Here is a 27,698-nt window from a genome sequence, read left to right as displayed (position 1 = left end):
TCACTCCTCACAGCTCTTCTTCCCAAGAGCAATCACCAGTAAACCTTCAGCATTCAAATCTCAGAGTCTTAGAGTCTATTTCCAACCTATAACAGCAATATTACAGCATTAAAAATATAGCTCAGATATATTTATTTAAGCCACACTGCAAAAAGCACATGACTTCCTAGTCGGATCCAGTACAAAAAAACTCCATGATTGAGATAGAACGCTCCTGATGACATAACAATGTCTAGAAGTACTGGATTCTGTTGGAACAGTTATTGTTATTCTGGCTGCCATGGACACTTAATTCAGCTGCTTATCATACTGGACTAATTAGGTCAAGAACATGAGTTTCACTCTAGGTAACTCAGTTGATCTCTCCATTCTAAGGCCACAAACTTCCCCCTGACTCTGGACAATGTCCTGCAAATATGAGCTGTTAGTCATAAGGTATTTATATCTGGGGGAGAGGAGGTGAACTGGTATTAATATGAGATTGCATGGCTTTTATCCTGAAACCGACATTGCCGTAATACATTACCCATGTTGATTTTCCTGTTGCTAAATAGCTATCTTTTGAGAAGGTGTCAAGGATGAATTCACTTAATGCTGAATCCTGTTCTCTAGCAAACTATATTAGAGGGAGTTCTGCTGGAGGATCCTACTATTTATGCAAATACAAGACCCCACCTCTGACAGGAAATCCGAGCGCAGCCTCCTGCAGCCCCTGCAGCTTCCCTGAGACAGTATCTCTTCCTTGATGTCTAGACAACAGGATGGTGGCCATTTACAAGATAGCTTCCTCCCTATTCTAACATAGGATTAGACAGGCTCAAAGCAGAAACAGGTGGTGGGATGGGTGTCTTTCTTTTGCTTCTTCCCCCATCTTATGGGAGGGCAACTGACAAATCAACTCAGGCACACAGGCCCAGTTGGACAGAGGGATCATTTACTCAGTATCTTTCTTCCAGGGCTAGATGGGGCAGCATCTCAATCATATACGGCACAAGGCAAACCTCCAAAAATCACCACCAAAAATTCACTACAGTTCAACAAATATTTCTAAAAGTAAGTAGAGAAAATTGATAGATGTCTGAGGCCAGCCCTAAGTAAAATAGTTTAGCAGATAAAGGATCATCGCAGGCCTCTTGGTCTACTTCATGCACACAATTCCCCCAAGCCAGGTTACTGCTACTCAATTCTACTTGAATCTGTTGGAAATCATTGTGTGGCTCTGCTCAGCAGTCTCCCTCTGGATTTGTGGGTGTCCGTTATCACTTTTTTGAATTTCTTTCTACACTTACGTTGTCCTCCTTGAGAACTGCCTTAGAGATCCCAATTTCTCTTCTCTTATTTCCTTCCCAGTTGCTTCCTCACTCTTCCTGCTGGTTACTTTCCCCAAGCACCACCATCCTGAACCTTCTGAGCCCATAGCTTCCTTTTTTACCAGAGACTGAATTTGGTAATGGGAATTATTTTGTTGAGTGGTTGGTGTGCTTCAGCCAAAGTTGGCACAGAAGTGTTCTAAATGTTGAGGTTTGGAGTTCTAAGTTAGTCCTAGTGCTACAGTCATAGAAAGATTCATCCAGAAGTGTTAATTGAGGTGTAAATGAGATAATGGGTACATCTGCATGGCAATATCTGAGAAGGTTGCCATGCTGAGTCATTTTTTACTGATCTAGGACTAAGTCAGTTGTCTAGAAAAGGAGTGGGGAGTGAGGTTTTAGAGAATAATGAGAAAGGTTGTTGAGGTATCAAACACTTCCAAAAAACTGCAGCTTTCCAAATCTGGTCCAGCATTCTTGATCCTGGACTCTACACCTAAGTAGGCCCATAATTCTCAATCCAATTACTCCCTACAGTGCTCTAGCACCCCCACTCCCAACCAGATACCTCTAACTTCATAGTACTCTGACATCTCTCAGTACCACCAGACCTTAGCCCTGTGCCCCCGGACTCAGAGGCATACCCTACCTTCCCCTGTCCATATTTTAGAGCAGTTTGTTTAATTTACCAAAACCAAATAAATAACCTTTTTACATTCAACCACCTAATGTATATCCCTGATCAGGTCCCTTGTCTGCAGAACACAAGTGGCTTCTTTAGGACCCACCCTTCTGTGAGCACACTGATCTCAAACACCCCAGGGCCACAGCTGACTGCACGGAATGCAGAGAACTCCATAGGACTGGAGGCTTTTACCTTTTCAGTTTGTGTCTCAGGCTGTTCATCTCCCTGTCCCGCCCCAACCTCCTAAATAGCTGCTGGTTGAAATCATAGTTGGCACACTGTTTTGGTCTTCCTGGTAAGATCTCAATGAATTCTAAGTAATATTTTGTTTGTGGATGTATATGATCACATTTCATTTTTGAAACCTGATCTTTAGCCATCCCAACTCAGCTGCAGGCATTGAGTCTGTAATAACACTGAGAACTGCTTTTATTCTTTGCTGGTCCCCATGCAGACCTGAGTGGGAAAAGGCAGGAATATTTCACTTGTCTTTAGTAATTTCCAAGGTCTTCTGAAAAGAAAGGAATGGCCAAGGAAATGACTGGGGTGGAACAGAGGAGAAAATCTCAGGGGTGCCCTGGAGTAGGATGGGATGGATGAAGGATAAGGAAGAGCAAAGATAGGGGATTTAACGCCGGCTCCAGTGCCTGCCCTTTTCTTCTTTCTCTGTCCCTGCCCCTAGAGGGACCTAGAGGTCCCTCTAATGATGCTGTGCTAGAGCAGATGGACGAAAAGGGGTGTATCCAGACTGCTCTCTAACTACGTAAATCGACCTCACTTTTCTATTTTCTTGGCTCTTAAATTATCAGGATTGGATTAGCATCCCCAAAACTTGTCTCTCAATCTCCAGGACCTAACACACTTTGCAGAGAACAGGCATTAGCGTATATTTTTAAAAGACATCCCTGAGATGAATAGTCATACTATCAACCCCTAGACTAGTTTGCAGCATCTTTCCCAGGCAGGATCTCATCGCGCCTCCTTGAATGTCCCCAGTGTTAGGCGAGGCCGAAGCCATTATCCCCACTCCACAGAAGCAAGTGTGGTCCGAGTAGCCCATCAGCCAACCAGCAGCAACAAACCACCACAAACCTCCCTTCCAAAGACCAAGCCCCTCGTACAGCTACAATTCGGCTGGCCCCCCGCGTGGAGCCTGCCGGGAGTTGTAGTCCAATGTACCGCAGCTCCTATGAGTTGGACTACAATGACCAGAATGCCCCGCGCTTCTTGCCCCGTCCCTTTCAGCCTCGGGCGCCGGGGAGGCTCGGCCGACCTGCTGATTGGGGACCGATATGGCTGCGACTCTGGGCAGCGGGGAGCAGTGGACAGAAGGTACCAGGTCCTTGCCGGAGGGTGGGACAAGGCAAAGTTCAGGACAGGGATGAGGCTCCTTAAGATGCCTGAGGGCTAAGTTCTTGGGCCTGAGGTAAGGGATGGAGGCCTATGATAAGATGCTGAGCCTGAGTAGTATTCCGAATTAGGTGGGGGACCGCCAGGGCAGGGGCTGAGATCTGGAAATCAGGAGCGCTGACTCAAGCAAAGGCACCGTCCAGGAGCCCAGAGTCACCCGTGATGACATTTTTGCCTCCGGCCCCCAGCCCCGCCTCCGCTAGTGCCCAACCTAGGGCCCACGGTGGTCGGGCCCCGTCCGTGCTTAGGTGTCCAGAAGGTTAGCAGAGTGATGAGGACCCCCTCCGCCCGGACTTGCTTTTCAGGCCCTTATCCTCGCCGCCAAACTAGGCCGCCTGACTCTCCCTCTCCGTTTGGTCCTGTCCCTGCAGCCCGCATCAGGACCCGTAGGCTGACCTTTTCCATCCTGCAGTCAAGCAAAGAGTGTTGATTCAATACCTATTATGGGCCCAGCATTATGCTGATTGTGCATCAGGGATTTGACATCGATTTGGGCTCCTGAGATCACAGAACTCTGAGTCCACTGAGGGAGTATGATAGGTAAACAGACAATTATAAAACAGAGCCACTAAGTCCTGGGCTATACAGCAAGATCGTAGGTTTGAGAAGCACACTGACAGCTTGGGTGTCAGCGGAGGCCTTATGGAGAAAGTGTTATATATGATGGCATGAAGGATGTGTTGGAGTTAGGCTGACTTAGAGGAAGAATGTTGCAGGCAGAGGGAACAGTATGTACAAGGCACAGAGGAAAGAGAAAGCATTGCTGATCTGAAAGGTGTTTGATCTGCCTAGAGCATAGACTGTAAAGGAGCAAGCATGTTGTGAGGGAGGAGGCTGGAAAGGTAGGCTGGGACTATGATATGAAATTTGGGGGAAGGGCAGTCCCTTGGGTACTCACTAAGGGATTTTCGGCAAGAGAGATGTTTTAAAGCCTTTCCCAGATCTGCCTTCTTTGACTGGATTGCTGTGGCCTTTTTTTTACATCCTCTCAGGTGTTAATTGAAACGTTTCCCTTCAAACTATAACCTCTTTGTGGTCAGAAGTAAGTCTTATCTGTACATCTCCTTGATCTACCTAGCCAAGTGTCTTATTCTATAGATGTTAGTTTAAAAGAACTGAGGAGGGCCTGGCTGACTCTGTCGAAGAATGTGTGACTGTATTTTTTTTTTTTAATGTTTATTTATTTTTTGAGAGGGAGAGAGAGACAAAGCGTGAGCAGGTGAGGGGCAGAGAGAGAGGGAGACACAGAATCCAAAGCAGGCTCCAGGCTCTGAGCTGTCAGCACAGAGCCCCACACAGGGCTCAAACTCATGAACCATGAGATTATGACCTGAGCTGAAGTCAAACACTTAACTGTCTGAGCCACCCAGGTGCCCCTGTGTGTGACTCTTGATCTCAGGTTCTGAGTTCAAGCCCCATGTGGGCGGTAGAGGTTGCTGAAATAAATAAAACTTAAATAATAATAATAATGGGGGCGCCTGGGTGGCGCAGTCGGTTAAGCGTCCGACTTCAGCCAGGTCACGATCTCGCGGTCCGTGAGTTCGAGCCCCGCGTCAGGCTCTGGGCTGATGGCTCGGAGCCTGGAGCCTGTTTCCGATTCTGTGTCTCCCTCTCTCTCTGCCCCTCCCCCGTTCATGCTCTGTCTCTCTCTGTCCCAAAAATAAATAAAAAACGTTAAAAAAAAATAATAATAATAAAAGGACTGAACTCACCCTACTTTAAATCTTACTGGTAGGAGGCATTGCAACAACAAAAAACTATTTTATGAGCAGTGTCACTTCTGACCGTGGATCACAGAAAAATAGGCTTCTCCTGCACTGCACTAAAGGCAGAGTATTGGGCAGACACCTCCTGAAAGGCAAGCTATTGAGCACACGCCTCTTATGCTCCTTTTCTGGCTCGGATTCAAAATATTTGCTGAATATTTGCTGTGGACGTTATTATGCTTCATGTTTCTGGCATTGTATGTTTTTCACGGTTGCTTTCATATTTACTATATTGTCTTCTCAAGGAAGATGTTTGTTCAGTTTTATATGGATGCTTAAAAGTCACTATGATTCAGAGTTTTGGCCCTCACACTCATGCCTACAGGCAGCCTCCCTGATAGTTAGGGCAGGTAGCAAAGTTGATTGCAGATCAGAATGAGACCTAATGGAGGGGCTATTGCTTTGCAGCTTACATTGACGCAGTTAGAAGAAACAAATACCCAGAAGATAGACCTCCTGAAAGTCATGACCCCTGTGGTTGCTGTAACAGCATGAAAATGCAAAAGGAAAAGAAGTCTGAGAATGAGTGGAACCAAACCCGGCAGGGTGAGGGGAGTGCCACTTACACTGAGGAGCAGCTGCTTGGGGTACAAAGGTGAGTCTGTGATGGGACAAAATGAGTGATTTTAATGTAGAGTTCCTGACAAAATGTGTTATCTATTTCTTCTCAAGTATGCATGAAGCATTCTCCAGGATAGATCAGATGTTTGGCCACAAAGCAAGTGACAATAAAAGGATTAAAATCATACAGTGTATGTTTCTGAAATCGACAACAGAAGCAAATTTAGGAAATTCACAAATATGTGAAAATTAAGTAGTATGTTCGTAAATAACAAATAGGTCACAGAAGAAATCATAAGAAAAATTAGGAAATAACTTTGAGATGAATGAAAATGAAAATACAACATACCAAAATGTATAGGATACAGCTACAGCAATACTTAGAAGGACATTTATAGCTCTAAATGTTAATATATATATATATATATATATATATATATATATGTATATATGTATATATATATATATGTATATATTTATTTACATTTATATTTACATTTATATTTAAAAATCTCAAATCAATAAGCTAATCTTCTACCTTAACAAACCAGAAAAAGAGTAAAAAGAATAAACTAAATCCAGGCAAGCAGAATGAAGGAAATAAAACAGAGTGGAAATAAATGAAATAGAGGTTAGAACAACAGAAAATCAATAAGACCAAAAGTTTTTTTTCCTAATGTTTATTTATTTATTTTGAGAGAGAGAGAGAGTGAGCTGCAGGAGGGGCAGAGGGAGAGGAGAGAGAAAATACAAGCAGGCTCCCTGCTGAAAGCATAGAGCCCAACTCAGAGCTTGATCCCATGAACCCTGAGATCATGACCTGAGCTGAAATCAGGAGTTGGACGCCCAACTGACTGAACCACCCAGGCACCCCTGAAAGTTGTTTTTTTTAAACATCAACAAAATGGACAAATCTTTAGCTAGGCTAACCAAGAAAAAGAAGACTCAAATAACTAAAATCAGAAATGAAAGAGGGGACATCACTACCAGTCTTACAATAGTAATAAAGATTTTAAAAGAATACTATGAACAAAAGTATGTCAACAAATTAGATAACCTGGATGAAACAGGCAAATTTGTAGAAAGGGACAAACTACTGAACTTATTCAAGAAGAAAAAGAAGATAGGGTGCCTGGGTGGCTCAGTCCTTAAGCATCAGCCTTCACCTCAGGTCATGATCCATGGTTCATGAATTAAAGTCCTACATTGGGTGAGCTCGAGCCCTGCTTTGGGTGAACACAAGCCCCACTTCAATTGAGCCCCACTTCTCTCTCTTTCTCTCTTTCTCTCTTTCTACCCCTCGTGGGGTTCTCTGTCTCTCTGCCCCTTGCTCACTTACTACCCCCACTCAAAAAAAAAGAAGAAGACTGATGTCTGGGTGGCTCAGTTGGTTCTGCATGTGAACACTCTCTCTCTCAAAATAAACAAATATTAAAAAAAAAGAAAAAAGCATATGGACCTACTACAAATACAGAGACTGAATTAACATCAAAAAATTTCCCACAGAGGGGAGCCTGGGTGGCTCAATTGGTTAAGCATCCAACTCTTGGTTTCAGCTCAGGTCATGATCTCATGGTTTTGTGAGTTCCAGCCCCATAGTCGGGCTCTGCACTGGCAGCACAGAACCTGCTTGGGATTCTTTCTCTCTTCCTCTCTCTCTGCCCCTTCCCCACTCATGCTGTCTCTCAAAATAAATAAATAAACTTAAAAAAATTTTTTCCTACAAAGAAAAACCTACGTCCAGAAGCCTTCACTGGTGAATTCAACCAAATGTTTGAAGAAGAATTAATTAATCCTTTATAAACTATTACAAAAAATACAAAGAGAGAGGAATACATCCCAAATCATTCTAGGGGGCCAGTATTACCCTATAACTAAAAACAGACAAAAGACATCATAAGAAAACTAAACTATCAATCAATATCCCTTATGGGTATAGATTCTAGCAACATATAAAAACGTATGAAACGTATGAAGAGGATTATATACCTTGATCAAATGGTATTTATCCCAGGAGGTTAACACAGGAAAATCAGTGTGATGCACCATATTAATAGGATAAGGGACAAAAGCCACATGATCATTTTAATAGGCGCAGAAAAAGCATTTGACAAAATTCAACATTTTCTTTCTTTTTTCGAGCACTCTTTCATGATAACAGCGCTTAACACCATAGGAATAGAAGCTTCTCAGCTGATAAAAACCATCTACCAAAAACCCACAGCTAACATCATCATACTTAATGGTAAACAACTGCATGATCTCCAAATCAAGAAAAAGACAAGTATGTTCACTCTAGTCACTTGTATTCAACCTTGTAGTAGAGGTTCGAGCCAGGGCACTTAGGTAAGAAAAAGAAATATAGAAATCATCCATGCAGATTGGAAAGAAGTAAAACTGTATTCACAGATGAATGATATAATATAGAAAATCCTAAGGGATACACATGCACACACTCTTAGAACTAATAAATGAGTTCAACAAAGTTGCAAAATACAAGATCAGTATACAAAAATCATTGTTTTTCTATACCCTACAATGAACAATCCAAAAATAGAAAACAATTTCATTTACAACACCATCAAAAAAGTATAAAATGCTTAGGAATAAATTTAATGAAAGAAGTGTAAGATGTACATTGAAAACTACAAAACTTCATTTAAGGAAATTAAAGATCTAAATAAATGGGAAGATAGCCTGTGTTCATGGATTGTAAGAGTTAATATTGGAAATATGGTAATACTACTCAAAATGATCAGTAGATTCAACATATCAAATTCCTCACTGCCTTTTTTTTTTTTTTCAACGTTTTTTTTTTTTTTTTTTTTTTTTTTTTTTTTTGGGGAAGGGAGAGAGAGAGTGAACGGGGGGGGGGGGGAGAGAGAGGGAGACACAGAATCGGAAACAGGCTCCAGGCTCCGAGCCATCAGCCCAGAGCCTGACGCGGGGCTCGAACTCACAGACCGCGAGATCGTGACCTGGCTGAAGTCGGACGCTTAACCGACTGCGCCACCCAGGCGCCCCCCTCACTGCCTTTTTTTTAATGTGAAATTTATTATCAAATTGGTTTCCATACAACACCCAGTGCTCATCCCAACAGGTGCCCTCCTCAATACCCATCACTTACCCTCCCATCACCTCACTGCCTTTTTTACAGAAATTGACAAGCTCATCCTAAAATTCATATGGTAATGCAAGGGACCCAGAATAGCCAAAACAGTCTTAAAAAAGAACAAAGTTGGAGAAGTCACACGTCCCAATTCAATTCAAAAACTTATTTCAAAGCTATAATAATGAAGATAGCGTAGACTAGCATAGGATAGACATGTAGATCAATTGAATAGACTTGAGAGTCTAGAAGTAAGTCTTTATATTTAGGGTCATTTGATTTTTTGACAAGAGTGCCAAGGCAGGGACGCCTCGCTTGCTCAGTCAGTAGAGCATGTGACTCTTGATCTCGGGGTCCTGAGTTTGAGCCCCACACTGGTTGTAGACATAACTTTAAAAAAAACAAGGCAAAAAAAAAAAAACAACAAGGCAAGGCAATTTAACAGAAGAAAGAATTGTCTTTAATAAATGTGTTGAGACGCCTGGGTGGCTCAGATGCCTGGTTAAGTGTCTGACTCCTGATTTTGGCTCAGGTTATGATCTCACAGCTGGCGAGTTCCAGCCTCTCCCAGGGCTGCCTGGGAGCCTCTCTCTGCCCCTCTTGTGCCCCCTTCGGAGCAGTCTCTCCCTCTCTCTTTATGCTTCTCCCCCACTCATGCATGCACCCTCTCTAAACAAAAAAAAAAAAAAAAAAAAAAAAAAAAAAGATAAAAATGGGCAAAGGATCTAAATAGGCATTCCTCCAAAGAATATATACAAATGGCTCTAAAAAAAAAAAAAGAAGAAGATATACAAATGGCCAATAAGCATGTGAAAAGTTGCTCAGTATCATTATCATTAATCATTAGGGAAATACAAACGAAACCCACAATGAGATACCACACCACCTCATACCCACTAGGATGGCAGTAATCAAAAAGATGGACAATAGCAAGTGTTGATAGGAATGTGGAGAAATTGGAACCCTTGTATATCACTTGTAGGAATGTAAAATTGTACATCCAGTTTGGAAAATAGAATGCCAGATCCTCAGAAAGTTTAAACATAGCACATGACCTAGCCACTTCCAGGTGTGTACCAAGAGAAATCAAAACATACTTCCACATAAAACATGAATGTTCAAACAGCATTATCCATAATACCCCCAGATGGAAACAACCTGCAAGCTGATTAATTGATGAATGGATAACAAAATTGGGAATATCCATACAATGAATACTGAATACTTTTTGGTAATAAAAGGAACCAAGTACTGATACATTCTACAACATTAATGAACCTTGAACATCATGCTAGTCAAAGAAGCCAGACACAAAAGTCCACGTATTGTATCATTCCTTTTATATGAAATGTCCAGAATGGCAGATTTATAGAGACAGTGGTTGCTAGAGGTTGGGAAGTAGAAAGAGGCCTGACTAATAATGAGTACGAGGTTTCTTTTGGAGTAATGAAAATTTCTGGAATTAGATAGTGTTGATGGGTGCACAACTCTGTGAATATACTTAAAAATCAATAAATTGTATATTTTAAAAGAATGAATTTTGTGATATATGAATTATAGCTCAATAAAGCTGTTTTAAGACAAATAAAAGTTTATACAAAAGAGAGAAAGAGGCAGAGGAGTATCTGCCACGGAAGCAGGGATTGGAAACTGGGCTGGGAACCCAAAGGATCCCCATGGGCAGCTCTTGGAGAAGGACCATGACTGACATTCCAGACTCTGCTTTACAGTCCAGCCTGCGATGCTGACTTACTTTGAACTCTTCAGCAAGGCTCTGCCTAAACGGACTGTGTAGTTGCAAAAGACTGGAGACATCCTAAGTGCCCGTGATTAGGGGATATATATAATCCATAAAATACAATAATATGCAGCTTTTGAAAAGAATGACATGGATATACAATGGCCAATATTTATGTGTTACATGCTACCAAGCATTTTGATGAATACTTCATTTAAATCATAACAGCTCATGATACACAGTTGAAATTACTAGCCCATTTCAGAAGATAACACCAAGGCACAGAGGTTAAGTACACAGCAAGATAAGATCCCAACCAAGGCATCCTGACTCCAGAGTTCATGCTCTAATACAACATTTCTCTAAGTATGGCTTGGAAACCCCAAAACCATCAGGGGGTCTGCAAGTTTACAACAACTTTAATAATAATATAAACACATTATTTGCCTTTTTCACTCTCATTCTCTCGTGATTGTACTGTGGAATTTTTGAGAGGCTACCTGATATGCAGTTATATCATCACCATGTTTTAAAATTTCTTGTTTTCATTTCTAATTTGATAAATATTGATAGATACAACTCATATAAACAAAAGCTCTTTGGGGAACTTCAATAATTTTTAGGAGTATAAAAACTTCAGAGATTGGGGTACCTGGGTGGTGTGCGACTTGATTTTGGCCCTGACAGTGCAAAGCCTGCTTGGGATTCTCTCTCTCCCTTTCTCTCTACCCCTCCTCAAGTCATGCTTTCTCTCTCTTTCAAAATAAGTAAATAAACTTAAACAAACAAACAAAACTTCAGAGATCAAAAAGTCCAAGACTTTGGGTGCCTGGGTGGCTCGGTTGGTTAAGTGTCCAACTTTGGCACAGGTCACGATCTCTCAGTTCATGAGTTTGAGCCCTGAGTCGGGCTCTGCGGACAGCTCAGAGCCTGGAGCCTGCTTCAGATTCTGTCTCCCCCTCTCTTTGCCCCTCCCCCACTCACGCTCTATCTCTTTCTCTCAAAAATAAATAAACTTAAAAAAAAAAAAGTCCAGGACTGCCACTCTGGTCTACATTATTATCCTGTACTCGTTTCTGTATGTTATGGATCAATCTCTAAGATAAACTGTTGGTTTTTAAAATTTTTTTAATGTTTATTTATTTTTGAGTGAGAGAGTGTGTGAGAAAGGGGCAGAGAGAGAAGAGGAGAGAGAATCGCAAGCAGGCTCCATGCTAGCAGTGTGGAGCCAGATGACCCAGGGCTCAATCTCAGGAACCATGAGATCTTGACCCGAGCTGAAATCAAGAGTTGGTAGCTTAACTGACTGAGCCACCCAGGTGCCCCAAACTGTTGGTTTTTTAAAAAACGATGTATAGGGGTGCCTGGGTGGCTCAGTCGGTTGGGTGTCTGACTTCGGCTCAGGTCATGATCTCACGGTCTGTGAGTTCGAGCCCCGTGTCGGGCTCTGTGCTGACAGCTCAGAGCCTGGAGCCTGTTTCAGACTCTGTGTCTCCCTGTCTCTCTGACCTTCCCCCATTCATGCTCTGTCTCTCTCTGTCTCAAAAAATGAATAAACGTTAAAAAAAATAAAAAATTAAAAAAATTAAAAAAAAATAAAAAACGATGTATAAAAGTAATTACAATATGCTCCTATTTAGGTTTAGAAAAATGTGGAGACGTGTCTATACACATACTCATGCTATACACAGCATTCACAGAAAACTTCTAATAGTGGTTGTCCTTAGGGTGGGAGATTGAGGGGTAGGGAATGGGGAAGCAGTAAGTTTTTTAAGTTTGTTTGTGTTTGAGAGAGCACGAGCTGGGGAGGGGCAGAGAAAGAGCAAGGAGGAGAGAGAATCCCAAGCAAGCTCCACGCTGTGTGGTGCCCCACGCAGGGCTGGAACCCACAAACCATGAGATCATGACCCTAGCCAAAACCAAGAGTTGGATGCTGCACCGAGTGAGCCACCCAGGTGCCCCTATATATTAACTTTTTAAAACAACGTTTTAAAAGGTAGCCATAAGGAAAATGAGAGAGAGAGAGAGAGAGAGAGAGAGAGAGAGAGAGAGAGAGAGGGAGAGAGAGAGGAGAGAGAGAGAGAAATAACTAGGGTGATTAGATGTTTCTTCTGGCTTTGCTATCCTGTGATTCAACTCTCAGGGGCTTAGCCTGCACCTTGATTTAAGGATGAGCATGTTTATTCTACCCACTTGCAGGGATTTAGGAAGAATAAAATATTAGATGTAAAAATACTTGGAAAGGCATTACGCTCTTGGTGGGAGGAGGACATTGTTAATCAATTTGAATGTTTCATTAATGTATTCACCAATTTTCTTTTAAGTTTGTTTTGGGTTTGTTTTGGGCTCACATACCAGAGGATCAAGGTACTATTTTACAGTGAATTGCACAAAAGGGGACTTTGTAGACATACATGTTTCTGATGTGTCTTTTTAGGATCAAGAAATGCAGAAATTACTATGAAATTTTAGGCGTGTCTCGAAATGCCAGTGATGAAGAGCTTAAGAAAGCTTACCGAAAACTTGCCCTGAAATTTCACCCTGACAAGAATTGTGCTCCTGGAGCGACAGATGCTTTCAAAGGTCTGATCCTGAATTAATGTTTAATTCTGCCCTTCTTATGATATTTGGTCACAAGTCATTTTCAGCCTCCCCTGTAATTGTTTTATAATGCTACAAACAGGGCCTTTTTTCCTTTCACCTCTTAAATAGTAATAATCAGCATGGCTCCCTCCTGTTTTCATTCACTTATCTTAATTTCTTTCGGAAAAAAATATTTGGTTTCTCTGTAACAGTATGTTTTTATACTTAATACATAAATAAAAATCTTACTTAACAGCTTCACCCCCAGTGAAGCCATTGATTCAGTCAAGGATTATCAATGGTTGTTAAAACTGCTTGTGATGGGTTTTTGTTGAATAGGACCCATGATGTCAGAGTATCATCCTCCAGAATACTTACTGATGACAAAGCAGAAAAATTCCTTTACAATGGAGATATCTAGCTGTCACCACTTTAACCAAGTGATCCAACTTATTGTCACCAATACTGGCCCCACCTAACATTATGTGGTATGGCACCTCTGTGGTATTCTTGCCAAAATATTTGACCTGAATCTAATAATGAAGAAATCACTGGGGCGTGTGGGTGGCTCAGTCGGATAGGCGTCTGACTTCGGCTCAGGTCATGATCTCACGGTTTGTGAATTCAAGCCCCACATCAGGCTCTGTGTTGACAGCTCGGAGCCTGGAGCCTGCTTTGGATTCTGTGTCTCCCTCTCCCTCTCTCTCTCTCTCTCTCTCTCTCTCTCTCTCTCTGCTCCTCCCTCACTCATGCTCTCTCTCTCAAGAATAAATAAACATTAAAAAAATAATAATAATGAGGAAACAATCAAAATATGGGCCATTCTACAAAGAACACTGACCTGCTCTTCAAAAAAGTGAATATAATGAAAAGTAGAAAAGGTGGAGGGACTAATCTAGATGAAAAGAAATGAAAGGGATATAAAAGCAAATGCAATACACAGACCTTGCATGAATTGCATGAATTGATGTTAATTTTCTTAGCTATGATAACAGTACTGTGATCATGTAGAAGATTGTTTTAGGAGATACGTGCTGGAATATTTAGGGATGAAGTGCATAATATCTGCAGCCTACTTTCAAATGGTTCAGCAAAAGAAATGTATACATACTATATGTATTTATGTATGTGTGTATGTGTGTATGGAAAGTTGGGGGAAGCAATGTGGCAAAATGCTAACAATTTATGAATCAAGGGAAAGGGTGTTTTTCACTATTTTTTCAATGTTTCTGTTGATTTGGAATTTTTCTTAAGAAAAACATGATAGCTCTGAGAACACTTTAAAAGTCAACATTTATGTCAAAGGACAATCTCCCTGTATTGATGTGCCATTGTGAATCTTATCCTCCCCACAGTTTCTACATGGAAACAAATAGATAACCCACATTGTCTTTACATCTTCATGTAAAGTATCTCATAGATCAATGCCATATCTATGAGAAATCTGTCAGATTTCAAGGGATGTAATGTTGAAGCAACTCTAGTTAGCCTTTTTTTGGTTTTTTTTCTGCTTAGCTTTTTTATTGCTATAAACATTTAATATAATTCCCTCACTAGAAGAATCATAAAGAAATGTTCCTTCTGACTATGTTTCTGATAGTGTTGACTGAATTAAAGGTAGGGATTGGGGATGTCTTAAAGATTTGTTTTTCGGGGAGCCTGGGTGGCTCAGTCGGTTGAGCATCCGACTTCAGCTCAGGTCATGATCTCACAGTTCATGGGTTCAAGCCCCATATCAGGCTCTGTGCTGACAGCTTGCTCAGAGCCTGCAGCCTGCTTCAGATTCCGTGTCTCCTTCTCTCTCTCTGCCCCTCCCCCACTCATGCTCTGTCCCTGTCTCTCAAAAATAAATAAATGTTAAAAAAAAAAAAAGATTTGTTTTTCAAGGTTTCTTTGATTAGTGGTATTGATTTTATGTTTAAGTGAAATTAGACAAAATTTGTATGTTTGTGCATAGGGAGATGATGGTCAGCATGTGTAATCTATTCAGTTTTTGACCCATCACTGAGACATTGGAGATATATTTCTTAATTTCTTTTTTTTTTTAATTTTTTAAATATTTATTTTTGAGAGAGAGAGAGGCAGAGAGACAGTGTAAGCAGGGGAGGGACAAAGAGAGAGGGAGACACAGAATCCAAAGCAGGCTTCAGGCTCTGAGCTGTCAGCACAGCCTGATGCGGGACTCGAACTCACAAGCTGCGAGATCATGACCTGAGCCGAAGTTGGACGCTTAACTGACCAAGCCACCCAGGTGCCCCTATATTTCTTAATTTCTAAAGACCACTTTCTAAAGTAAGCTGAAACGAGACTGTGATTAGTGAGGACTTTGCTCTTATTTATTTATTTTTAAAGTTTATTTATTTTGAGGAAGGAGGGGCAGAGAGAGGGGGAGAGAAAATACCAAGCAGGCTCCGTGCTGTGAGCGGAGAGCCTGACTCAGGCTCGATCTCATGAAGTCATGAGATCATGACCTGAGCCAAAATCAAGTCGGACCCTTAACCAACTGAGTCACCCAGGTGCCCCAAGGACTCTGCTTTTAGCCAAGCTGTAATTGTACTGACTCTTTTATTCAAGAAACTGTTTATGACTTCACGCTAGAATACCACTGCTTATGTATGAACTGTTTCCAACCATAAAGTAATTGCTCTCAAGTGAAATAAGGACACATTTTTGATGAATGAAAGCCGTAGTTTTTAGCTCATTTTGAGTCCAGTATTGCTTCTGGCTTATCAAACTATATTGTGGAAAATGTCAAGGGCAAGAACTCTGGTGAACTCTCTAGGCCCAAGCACCTTTCCCTAGGCCCCTGTGAAGTCATCCAGCACCCAAAAACTCTGGGCTCTTCATTGCTGCTACAGTGATCACCCTCAGCTACAGCAAAGACTGTGTACTCAGGTATTTTTGGGTTTTGGTTGCAGCGATAGGAAATGCCTTTGCAGTCCTGAGTAATCCTGACAAGAGACTCCGCTATGATGAATATGGAGATGAACAGGTGACTTTTACTGCCCCTCGAGGCAGACCTTACAGCTATTACAGGGACTTCGAAGCAGACATCACTCCAGAAGAACTATTCAATGTCTTCTTTGGAGGACATTTTCCTACAGGTTAGTATTTCAAAATTATCACTTAAAATTTTATCTCTCTCTCTCTATCTCTATATCTCAGCAAGTTCCTGTGTAAGGATCTGAATAGAGAGACTATGGTATGGTGGGAAGAGCAAGAAATTGGAATCAGATGAGCTTGGGTTTGAGGCAGGTCTCCAGCCTCCAACTGTGCATGATTTTAACCAAATCACCTGGTCTCTCTGATCCTATTTCCTCACCTGAGAAATGGGGCAGATAACCTCTGCTTCATAGGGCTGCTGTGAGAATTAGATTTTTAAGTGCTTTATAAATAAGTAGCAAGATGCCTATTATCATTATTGTAAAATAGCAGTTATATAAAGATAAAAGTTAGAAAAATACCCCTAGAGAGTTGGAAGTTGGAATAATTAAATGTCCAGGAAGTAAATTGAATTTTATGAGTTGCTATTAAAGATACTAGTGACATAATCTAATATTGGGCAAGGAAGCAGACATGAGCATATCAGACAGGATTCATGGCCCAAATGTTCTTTCTTTACTGGCCTTTTGGGGTTCTCTCACTCACTAGTTACAAAAGACTATTTATTTATTATTATTTTATTTGAGAGAGAGAGAGAGAGAGAGAGCACACGTGAGTGGAGGAAAAGGTCAGAGGGAGAGAGAGAGAATCTTAAGCAGGCTCCACGCCCAGCACAAAGCCTGATGTGGGGTCACAACCGTGAGATCATGACCTGAGCCAAAATCAAGAATGAGAAGCTTAACTGACTGAGCCACCCAGGTGCCCCACAAAGGACTATGTAAATAAAGGCAGGAGAGCTAAGCACATTCCATTTCTAACTGGTTCACTTGGCTTACCTACTATTTTATTTTTCTACTGACTAAAATTGGACAATACTCTACCCTCAAAGAACCTGGGAGGGAACAAACTGGAAACAAGCTTAGAAAAAGCAAGGAAAGAGTGTTTGCCATATCCTATACTATGTCTTTCTTTTTTTTCTTTCTTTTTGAATTTTGCATGTGCAAGCATGATTTTTATTTTATTTTATTATTATTTTTTAAAAATAATCTCTACACTCAACGTGGGGCTCAAACTCATGACCCCTAGATCAAGAGTTGCCTGCTCTACCGACTGAGCCAGCCAGGCGCCCTGCTATGTTTTCCTTTCTTTTCCAGGAAACATTCATATGTTTTCAAATGTGACAGATGACAGTCACTATTATCGCCGGCGGCACCGACATGAGAGGATGCAGACACGGAAGGAAGAAGAAGAAGAAGAAGAAAAGCCTCAGGTACCGAGGGAGAACAGCAGAACTGCTGCTCATAAACACTTGTACTGAGCTGACTTTTATGGTGCATATGATCAGGATTTAGAAGTTCAATGTGAGTTATGTTGTTAAAATGTGTTTTAGGAGAGCAGAAGCAGTGGTAGGAAGAGGTGGATAATTGGCTCAAATAGGCCCGAATGGTACCTCCTTCCCCACCCATCCTTTGGTGGCTGTTCCAGGAAATCAGTTCTCCTGTGGGGCTGTCTTCATCAAAATTTTCTTCCCTGCAGAAAATAGGAACCCCCTTCAAAATACTCAGAACTAAAGGGAATTTAAAGTAAGGGATCTAGGGGGTCTCATGAAGCTCAAGGGCAGGACGCACAGCTGGGTCTCATGACAGACAGGAACCAGAAACTAAGGTACAGTCAGGCACCTATACTGCCAGACTATTTGTGGCCAGATTGTCTCCACTTCTCCTGCCTCTCTGCATCTGTTTTATTCTCTCTAAGCAGCCTGGCTTGTTCTACTTCCTCTTGCAAACAGCAGCCTCCACTGCCTAAGAGTGTGTGTCCTTCAGGTGACTGCCTAGCAGTGAAAAGTGAATGTCAATTCCAAATTCCTAGGAGGGAAAATGTGATTATCCCTGCTGGGGTTAGATGTCCCCAGTCCATTCAGCTGTGGCCAAGGCATCAAAGCTACATAATACTAACATGGCCCTGTGAGGGTCACAGTCTGGGCAGACTCACCCAGCATTGTCTGTTTCACTGGTCTTAGAAAACGGGGCTGCATGAGAATTACTGTGTGTCAATATAGGTTTTGGGTGGGTCTCCTTCAGCCTTCTCAGCACAGAGGACAGAGTGTTTGGTACTTCTCAGCAGAAAGTACAGACTTCCTAGAAGCCTTGGGCTTTGTGCAGTACATTGCAGTAATTTATTTGTATTTTCTTTGTGAAAACTATCCTATTTTCTGTAAGCTTTATATTAACGAAGACCACTTATACCAAATATTGTTTCCTCTTTTCCAGAATACGTATTCTGCATTTATTCAGTTACTTCCAGTTCTGGTGATTGTGATTATATCTGTTATTACTCAGCTGCTAGCTGCTAATCCCCCATATAGTCTATTCTATAAATCGTAAGTCATATATTTTTAAATCTTTCTTAACAACAATTTGGAGGGTGAAAGACTTGAACGTTTTGCTGGTACGATGCTAACATTTCATTTCCCCTTTGTAGAAAACACTGATTTTGTGTTTAAAGGAACAGCTGGATAGTGAAGAGCAGAGACTCAAAAATACTATAGGCAGTTTCCTGTGTGCTCAGGACATGGATTGTTTTGTTTTACAGCGACATCATCTGATCAGCCGCAGAACAGCAGCAACTGGTTTCTGAAAGATTAGTGGACTAACTTCAGTTTCAGATTAAATTCTTGTCATACCATGTGAGATTTAGAAAGGACCAAATTGAGCTTGTGATTGAATCGCTGGACCCCTCTGGGTCAGGAAAAGAGTATCTGAGATCTAGTGACTATTTTCTATTTAAGTAATTGCAAGAATAGGACATTTATTCATGACGAGGCTACAAAGTCAAACCATAGTATCACATTTCTTTGCTTTTACTGAAAATATAGAAATTCATTGTAATGTTTGTATTGCATGCAAATTATGAGCTCAGATAGGAATTTTTTGTTTCTTCAATTAATTATTTCAATTAATTCAGCTTTCAAAGTTTGGTCCCCAGACCAGCATCATCAACATCAACTGCCAGCTTGTTAGAAAGGCAAACTCTTAAGCTTCACTCCATATATACTGAATCAGAAACTCTGAGGTTGAGAACTAGCAATCTGAGTTTTAATAAGCCCTCCAAATAACTCTGGTCCATATTAACGTTAGAGAATCACTGGATTAATTATTTTAAGTTAAATGAGAAATGAGTCATTACTCATTATTATAGTTTAGCAGACAAAAACCTTACAAAATGGGGGCACCTTGTTGAACCAGTAGAGCATTAGATTCTTGATCTCGGGGTTATGAGTTCGAGCCCCAAATTGAGTTTAGAGGTTACTTAAAATATTTTATTATTATTTTTTTAACATTTATCCATTTTTTGAGAGACAGAGACAGAGCATGGGCAGGGAAGGGACAAAGAGAGAAAGGGAGACGCAAAATCCAAAGCAGGCTCCAGGCTTCAGCACAGAGCCCAATGCGGGGCTCGAACCCACGAACCGTGAGCCAAAGTTGGACGCTTAACCGACTGAGCCACCCAGGTGTCCCTTAAAATAAAATCTCTAAAAAAAAATTTTTTTAAAACTTACAAAATGTGGAAGCCATGGGGCATAATGGGGAAAAAAAGTCTTTTCTGGTGATCACTGTAGAATGAAGACTGTATTCTAGATCAGTATCTTCATTTTACATAAAGGAAAGCTGAGAATCAGAGAGAAGTTATTACTATCAGGTCACACTGGCCTGATTCCCTCTATTTTCCGACTTCCCATGTTCCCATTTGCCATTGCTACCTCCTTTCTTGTGCAGCTACTGCGGCAGGGAGGAACTTGCCCTGCTAACACCTTCCTAGACGGAGGTGGGAGAAGTCATGGCCTAAACACTGAGACATTCAGCAAAATCCTTAAGTAGAGAGATGAAAGGAGGAAACTGGGAAAATGTCAAATATACCTCAGTCGAGATGGAATTTGTCTAGGTTAAGTAAAACTAGCTTGGATTTTGCATATTGCTATCACATTGTTTTAACTTGAATTTGAGATCCCTTCTATACTTCCTTATGGTTAGTATTTAGTTAACCCAGACCTACTGATGTTTCTGAGCACCATATGCCATTGGACAGATCAGACCCACAGAGAGTTAGTGCAAAAGCATTACTAAAATCTTTGTCTGATATTTTTGCAGTTCTCACTTAGCAGCTATGTGTGAAGTACTTTTTACATGTCCTAAAAATTGATACTAGGTTGGTTCTAAGCTGTTTGGTTATGTGTGAATAGTTTACTGTAACAATCAGTTCATTCAACCAACATTTACCAATAGCCCACTCTGTGCCAAGTACCATGCTAGGTCCTGCACAATATACAAAATTTTTTTAAACATTCAGCATTTAACTTTTAGCACAGAAAGCAATATAAGAGAGGTAAATCCTTTAAGAGAATAAAGTAACCATACCAAAGCTGAATTCACAGTATGACATGCTCATATAATGATGACATTACAGTCATTACTTTGCTAGGGAAATTATAAATGTTAGGTGTATTAGACATTGACACTTGTGTCTGCCCTATGAAAATGTGATTATGGTTATGACATCTATGCAGCCAGTGCTAAGAGTGATATTGCCAAATATAAAAAGCTTACCCGAGACTCTCTCTCCTTGTCTCAGGACCTTGGGCTACACCATCTCTAGAGAAACACAGAACCTGCAGGTGCCTTACTTTGTGGATAAAAACTTTGAGAAGGCCTACAGAGGAGCCTCTCTACGGGACCTGGAGAAGACGATAGAGAAGGATTACATTGATTACATCCAGACAAGTTGTTGGAAGGAGAAACAACAAAGTAAGATGTTCTAGAATGGGCTTTTACTGGTGGTCGTACTTCCAACCCAAGGCATTCCCAGCTTCTGGGTCCATTCTTTCTCCTTGTTTGAGTCATACCTGTTTATGTGGACAGAGGCCCATTCAGGATACTACAAAAAAGTGAAGTTAATTGACAGGATCCATGTGGCCAGGACTTGGAAACCTTAGGAACTTAGTCATTCAGCCCTAGTTGCCTATCTTTGTGTCTCTGAGTGTCCACCTCTCTCTGTTCATCTGCCCGCCTGTCCTCTCTGCCAGCTGCCTGCCTTTGCTTCTTCAAGCTTTCCTTCTTCACAACCTGGCTTTGCCCTGGTTGGCTTTGGTTGCTGCCCTCCTCATCACTCTCCCAGCTTCCACAGCCCCACTAGTTACTGGCCCCTTTCTACATCACAAGCTTCCTCCATAAGTTCTCAGTCCTAGCTCGATTGGTCCACTTTCCTAATTCCACCCTCCCTACAGGGAAATCTGATCGATCCAGACCAAGTTTTTGAGCCAGACCAAAAGCCAGTTCTAGTTGGCTGTGGCCACATAGATCAAAATTGACCCCTTCTGGGTCTGCCCCTTCAGTAAGGGTGCGTTTGAGCAGGCCTTGAACTCTTTTCCCTCTCTGGAGACAGTGGGGGTAAAAGGGTCTGCCAGGTGGCTTCCAGTTCCAACCGAGTGTTAATGGGGAGTGCTGGTAGCAGGGGTAGTCCTGCCTCTCAGCCAACAGGTTCACTTTTCATCCCGTTTGAATTCCACAGATACACGTACACAATCATGTGCACACCACACACATGCATACCTTAATACCCATATCTTATAAAAACTTGGCTTTGGTTAATTTTTAAAAAGCAAACTAACTCATTTTTTAAAACAGTATTACTGGGTATTATTAAAGGTCTAACAGTGCCTGATGAAAGTAGCTCTTCTGTCACAGTGCTGCTAAGCCCTTGCTGACCCATCATGCATCCCCACCCTACCCCCAAGTTAATCTCTCCTTCCTGTGTGTTCTTAAAACACTTTGTTCATCCTGCTAACACAGTACTGTCTTCAGTGTTAGTGTTCTGTAGGTAAATGTCCATCTCACTGTTGGACTGTGGGTTCTCTGAGGATAAGAGCCATGGCTTACCAATCTCGTGTTCCAGGCCCCTGGCATGGTCCTTGATTCAGAACAGGTGCCCAACCAATAGCTTTTGAAGAGAGGATTCTCAGGACTGGAAAAAACGAAAATGTGGATTTAGAATCACAGATGGGGGTTAATGTCCTTACCCTGGCCTTTAGGGACCTTGTCTCTGCCCTCTATTTCAGTAGGGCAGAGCCCACCTGAACCCTCACGTGCACTAGGAGCTTGATAGGCAATTACCATGGGATGAAAGGGTAAATTAAGCAGGGGGAAGTTGCTTCAAAAATTTATTGAAAAATACTGAAAAACCTGAGGGGTCAGGAATTACCCTACCTCATGTCAAACTAGGTGTTGCAAGTTTCAAAAATCAGGAAAGAATTTTGGAGCAAGAAAAGGCTTTTGACAGAAAGGCATTTAACACATGGATCTAAGTCAGGTGACGGCCACAGTGTGTGTCCTAAAAGTCCCCATTGTACTGTGCCCTGGAGGGTTTTGCATTTGTTGCTTTGCACAAGAACTGGATGAAAACCTGTATTTCACATTCGTCAAACACACGCCCACCCACGTACACTCCCCAGCTGGATCTTATGGTAAGGATTACATCCAAGGTCGTTTTTTGGCTTATCTCCCCATCTCCATGAGGCTAGCTTCAGGCGTTTGGTCCTCTCTGGGTATAAATAAGAATCCAGTGGGTAAGCATGATGCATGTACCCACAAGTTCCGAACAGGGGGTGATCAGCACACACCCTTTAAAAGTCTATTTCTGGCATTTAAGGATGGTGGCTGTCCAGAGTCTCCGCACAACCCAAATGCCATCTGAGAATGAACGGCATCTGTCCTCCGGATCCAGCAGCAAGTGCAGCCAACAAGGTTAAATTTAGCACTTGGAGGTTGTAAAAATAAACCCACTTGAGAACAAAGTTCACTCTTGGCAACAAATCGAATGGAAACTGTTTTTAGCAAAGTTAGCCATTGTCTTTTTAAAACTTTTGTTCATCTCTTTTCTCTGTTTTGCCTTAGAATGCTTAATCTGAGTGAATTTCTATGAGTAATCCCTTACGATGAACACTGATTGCCCTGTTTACTCCTTCACAGCTGCATCTAGATAATAAACCCAATGCCAGGGGAAGTGGCCATGCCACTGGGCTGATGGGACAAAAGTAACAGGCAGGATCTGCCTCCTGGCCTGACAGAGCTGAGCTGAGATCCTGGCCCTGCCTGGCAGAGGAGCATTTCTCTCCATGCCCTGGAGCAGGGTAGCACAGTGGGTAGAAGCTTAGGCTTTGAAATGGGGATAAAATGCACTTCCTCCTAGAGATGCTGTATGGGTCATAGAAGATGGTATGGGTATAATGCTTAGCATGGTATCTGGCACATATTAAATACCCGGTTCCTGATGGAGTCCAGGCCTTGCATAGTCTTGCTAGCCTGGATGTAGAACTGTCTCATGTGGCTGGATCCTGAGGATGGTTGGGATCCATTGTGGTCTTCCTGACCACATGAGAGCAGAGTGTTCTTGGGAGAGGCTCTGGGATGTGCTTCTTAAGCAATTTGCCTGAGTCAGTTTCCCTGGAAGCCTCAATACTCTGTCCTTCTATCACAGGTCAAGGGAAACATTTTGTGAAGAAGAAAAGCTGTTCTCTTGATGCCCCTCCTACAGATTTTTTTTTTTTTTTTTACTTAGAAGTTACTGAATTTTGACAAAGTATGTCAAAAGTAACATATTAGTTGAATTGACCTTTTACTCATTGAAGGACAAAAGCATTCACTGACAGTTTGGAGAGAAGTTTCTCTAAGCCTAGTAATGGGCATTTGGGACTGGTTCCTTGAAACACTGACATTGTTGCAAAGTCATTGCTCTGGAGCAGGGGTCTCAACCTCTGGAGCATTGAAACTTGGTTTTAATGAACCTTATGAAAAGCTGTGTGATAGTTTGAGAAAAGCATTCGTATATGTACAGTTCTCCTTTATCAGCCTCTTAGAGTGGGCTTCAGTGTAGAAAATAGTAAGAATCATGAGCCCTTAGTGTTTTGTAGAGTGAGATTCCAGGCAATAAGGCATTTAGGTAAGCTCAGCAAGCAAAAAACGTAAAGAAATCATTGCAAGGAAAAACAAAGCCACAGAAATCTGTTCCGTATACTGGCATAGCTGTGACTCCAGAGGACCAAAGGCATAGACTCATTTTACAGAGTCCTCCTGAACAGGTTTCCCACATGCCAGAGAAGCCAGAGAAATGGAGTTAGTGAAGTGGGCTGGCCTCAGGAGCGGAGGGCTCTCATTTGGGTGTGGCATAGGTTCTCCAGGAAGCCTGCGAGCATGACTGTGCCAAGGCAAGCTCCTACTAGCAGGCAGTGCGGGCACCCTCGCCAGGGGGTGAGAGCGCATTGTTCTTGGGCCCAGGAGGCACACTGCTTGCCAAGCAACTGCTGGGCTAGGGCCCAGGCTCTGAGCCTCCATTGTAGAGGGAGGGTTCTCATGCGTGGCCACCCCTCACCCTGGAGTCCTGCACTTAATCTGCACTTTGGGCCTTACTTGGTGTAAATAGAATCATTGTGAGCAGAAATGCCAGACAGTGTTTTGTGTTGATAGAAACTTATTCAGAAACCAATGCCCATTGTTCCCCCTGGCTAAGTATTAATTCCTATTTCTAGTCAGTTTGCTGATTAATCAGAGACAGGTGCCTCTCGTCCCACCAAGAAAAACAAAATCTGTTGGCAGGATGATTCAGAATGGATAGACATATTTCAAAATGGTTAAAATAGCATTTTCACAAGTATGGTCCTTTAAACACGGAGTAGCTGCCTGCTGTCGGAGGCTTTCAGAAGCCACACGGCCCATCCAAGCGTTCCATCCTGTTAATACACAACACGTCTCTGGGGGTGCTTTTCAGGCTTTCCTTCCTAAGAACGTCTCTGAAACTTGACAAAGGAATGAAAAATAGAGGCAGCCAAACCACCGTTGAGTCGGGAAAGACAGCGGAGATTATATTCTGGTTAAAAATAGAATGACCTTCTCCACCATGAAGAGAAAATGAATTCATTTAGTCAAGGAGCCAAAGGTCACTGGATCCAGATGATTTCACTTTTAAAAGAGCCCAGCTGCCTTTGGCCTTTGAGTTAGAGACCCCACATGTGGTGAGGGAATGAAGAAAGCCGCCAGCAACTTGGCCTTCTATAGAAGGCATACCCACTGGAGGGAGGCTCTGTGTCAGTTAGCATGTATGAGTTATGATCCAGCAACGCAGGGGACAGAATGGAGCAGCTGTCTTTGTTTCAGATGACAGGAACGGGCGATTGGCCTCCATTCTCTCCCGACTGCCATCTGAATGCCATTCGTAGGAAGGCCACAAAACGGAGTCTCCTCTTACTGCACACGTGCATGTTTCCTAAGTCTGGTGCCAAATGTTCTATTGATAAGAACTAAGTCCGGCACTTTTATAATTGAGCACGGATACTGTAGGACTCTGGGACCACAGGTGTCCTTTAATCCTTAGCACCTGGTGTAGTATAGCTGCTGGATTCAGGTTTCTTGAATAAATGAGTAAGCGTTTCCTAAATTTAATTAAAAGAAAAAGCATGAAATAAAGTAAAAGGGGCTTTGACTCCAGAAATATTGAAACGAAACAAAGGAGGTTAACTCTCTTGATGAACTGTTACCTCTTTTATCTTTCAGAGTCGGAATTGACAAATTTGGCAGGATTATACAGAGATGAACGATTGAAACAGAAGGCAGAGTCACTGAAACTTGAAAACTGTGAAAAACTTTCCAAACTTATCGGCCTACGCAGAGGTGGCTGAGAGGATGATGGCCCTACACAGGGTCGGGATTTTGCTACTTGTTACTATTTATGTTCCTAATTCCATTTTATAATACAAAATTAAGAAATGATGAACATTTTACAACTTGCTAACTTTGGTGGGCAGAGTTGAAGGCACTTGAGCATGGAGCCAGACTTGTCATCGCAGAATCTTTCCTGGGGATTGGCTCCAGGGGCCATGAACAGTTCATCTAAGTTGAATTAACGGCAGAGCGTTTGATGTAGTCCCCTTGCTCCGTGCCTACCCTGCCTCTAGGATTGGGATTCAGGCATCCCAGAGCAGATCTACATATTCTTCCTCCTTCCCTTCTTCAGTTAAATCTCAATGCCCAGCCATTCCTAGGCATAGCCAAAGCAGCTTAATATTAGTTGTTTACAGTGTGCACGAAGAATGATCCCTCTCCCCTCATGAAAGTCATCATGTCCCCTAGCATTCCGCCCTTGGAACATGGGCCCACCACGCTTGCATTTTCTAAGGGGAATGTGGAGAGATGTCAGCTATTACGGACAATAGTTTTCCCATTTGCCTATCTCTGTTCAAAGTTACTAGCATTAGCAAACTGCCTGATTTGAGTTTCTTTTACTTCCTTAACCCTTTCTCTTGTCGAGGGTCCAGAAAGTAAAAGCTATTGGGTGAAACAGTTCCATGGACAACTCAGCAGCAGAGAGCAGGGGTATGGAGATAAAGGTAAAAATGCAAGACTGAGTTTCCTCTTGCAGCATGACATTTGACCAGAGTCCCTCCACCCCAGAGAAGTCAGACCTAAGAATAGGCATTGCCAGCCAACCAGGATGGTTGCTCAAGCCTAGATCTAGAAGGGAAAGACCCGGTTTCTGTGGCTTTGGAGGTCTGGTATTGGTCCCAAGCAGTCACTGTGTTTAACCCAATGCCCTACATTTTGTTATATGAGATGCTTTTCCATGTAGTCAACATTTATTGAGTGCCTGGTGTGAAGCAGAGGCTCCCACATATAGTTTCTTACCTTAGCCTCCTCATAATGCTGTGAAGGAGACATGTTACCCTTCCCCCCGCCCCCTTTTTTTTTATGAAAGAGAACGTTGGCCCAGAGAGGATGAATGGTTGACCCAGTCATACAATTGGTAGTGGCAGAGCTAGGCTGATTATCAAGAAGGAAGTGTGAGATCATTCCCATTTGTCTGGTGATTCTAGCCAGATTGTTAAGGCATAATCTTAGGATGCCCTGGTCCCCCCTGACACTGTAACCCTGTATCCTTTTTATGGCAGTCCTGCATTCATTCAGGACACTTCTTCCTTGGTCTTTAGAAGCAAGACCCTCTCTAAAATAATTCTGTATACAAAGCAGAATAGCCACTCAAAGGCAGGTAGCCACTCCCACTGATGACAAGGAAGAAGTAAGCTGTTTCCTTGGCCTTGTGGTTCCAGGCCCTCTTGTCCCTCTTGGGCCCTCTGGGCCCTCTTGGCCCTCCAAACCCCACTGGAACATGGGATCCCTTAGCCTGGCCAAGGTGAGCTGCCAGGATTGAACCGCCTAGATCATTATGAACCAGAACCTGGAAAATCAGTAGGTGACTGTACTCTGGACTCCAGGATGAAAGAAAAGTTCCCTTATTAAAACTGATTTCCAAAGTAGAGTTTCTCCTTTCAGATTCATAGCCATAATTTAGGCAGATGTGTCTAGTATGGTTCAACATGGACATTCCACAGGGT

General features: G+C 42.2%; 1 protein-coding gene across 4 annotated transcripts; it reads left to right on the top strand.

Moving 5' to 3' along the window:
• Positions 1 to 261: 261 nt before the first annotated feature.
• Positions 262 to 27,620, top strand: DNAJC18 (DnaJ heat shock protein family (Hsp40) member C18). 4 transcript variants are annotated; one of them, XM_049649337.1, is made up of 9 exons: positions 262 to 435; positions 3,241 to 3,327; positions 5,580 to 5,766; positions 13,017 to 13,162; positions 16,081 to 16,266; positions 17,419 to 17,534; positions 18,535 to 18,644; positions 20,894 to 21,066; positions 25,864 to 27,620. In XM_049649337.1, the coding sequence occupies exons 2-9, from the start codon at positions 3,288 to 3,290 to the stop codon at positions 25,986 to 25,988; spliced, it is 1,083 nt and encodes a 360-aa protein (XP_049505294.1). In that variant the 5' UTR covers positions 262 to 435; positions 3,241 to 3,287; the 3' UTR covers positions 25,989 to 27,620. The 4 variants fall into 4 exon arrangements, with proteins under 4 accessions (XP_049505294.1, XP_049505297.1, XP_049505295.1 ...); XM_049649338.1 differs by having other exon boundaries at positions 265 to 347; XM_049649340.1 differs by lacking the exon at positions 3,241 to 3,327 and having other exon boundaries at positions 264 to 435.
• Positions 27,621 to 27,698: the final 78 nt, after the last annotated feature.

Source organism: Panthera uncia (genome assembly GCF_023721935.1).
Source record: "Panthera uncia isolate 11264 chromosome A1 unlocalized genomic scaffold, Puncia_PCG_1.0 HiC_scaffold_17, whole genome shotgun sequence".
NCBI lineage: Eukaryota > Metazoa > Chordata > Mammalia > Carnivora > Felidae > Panthera > Panthera uncia.
This window is presented reverse-complemented; position numbering and strand designations above follow the sequence as displayed.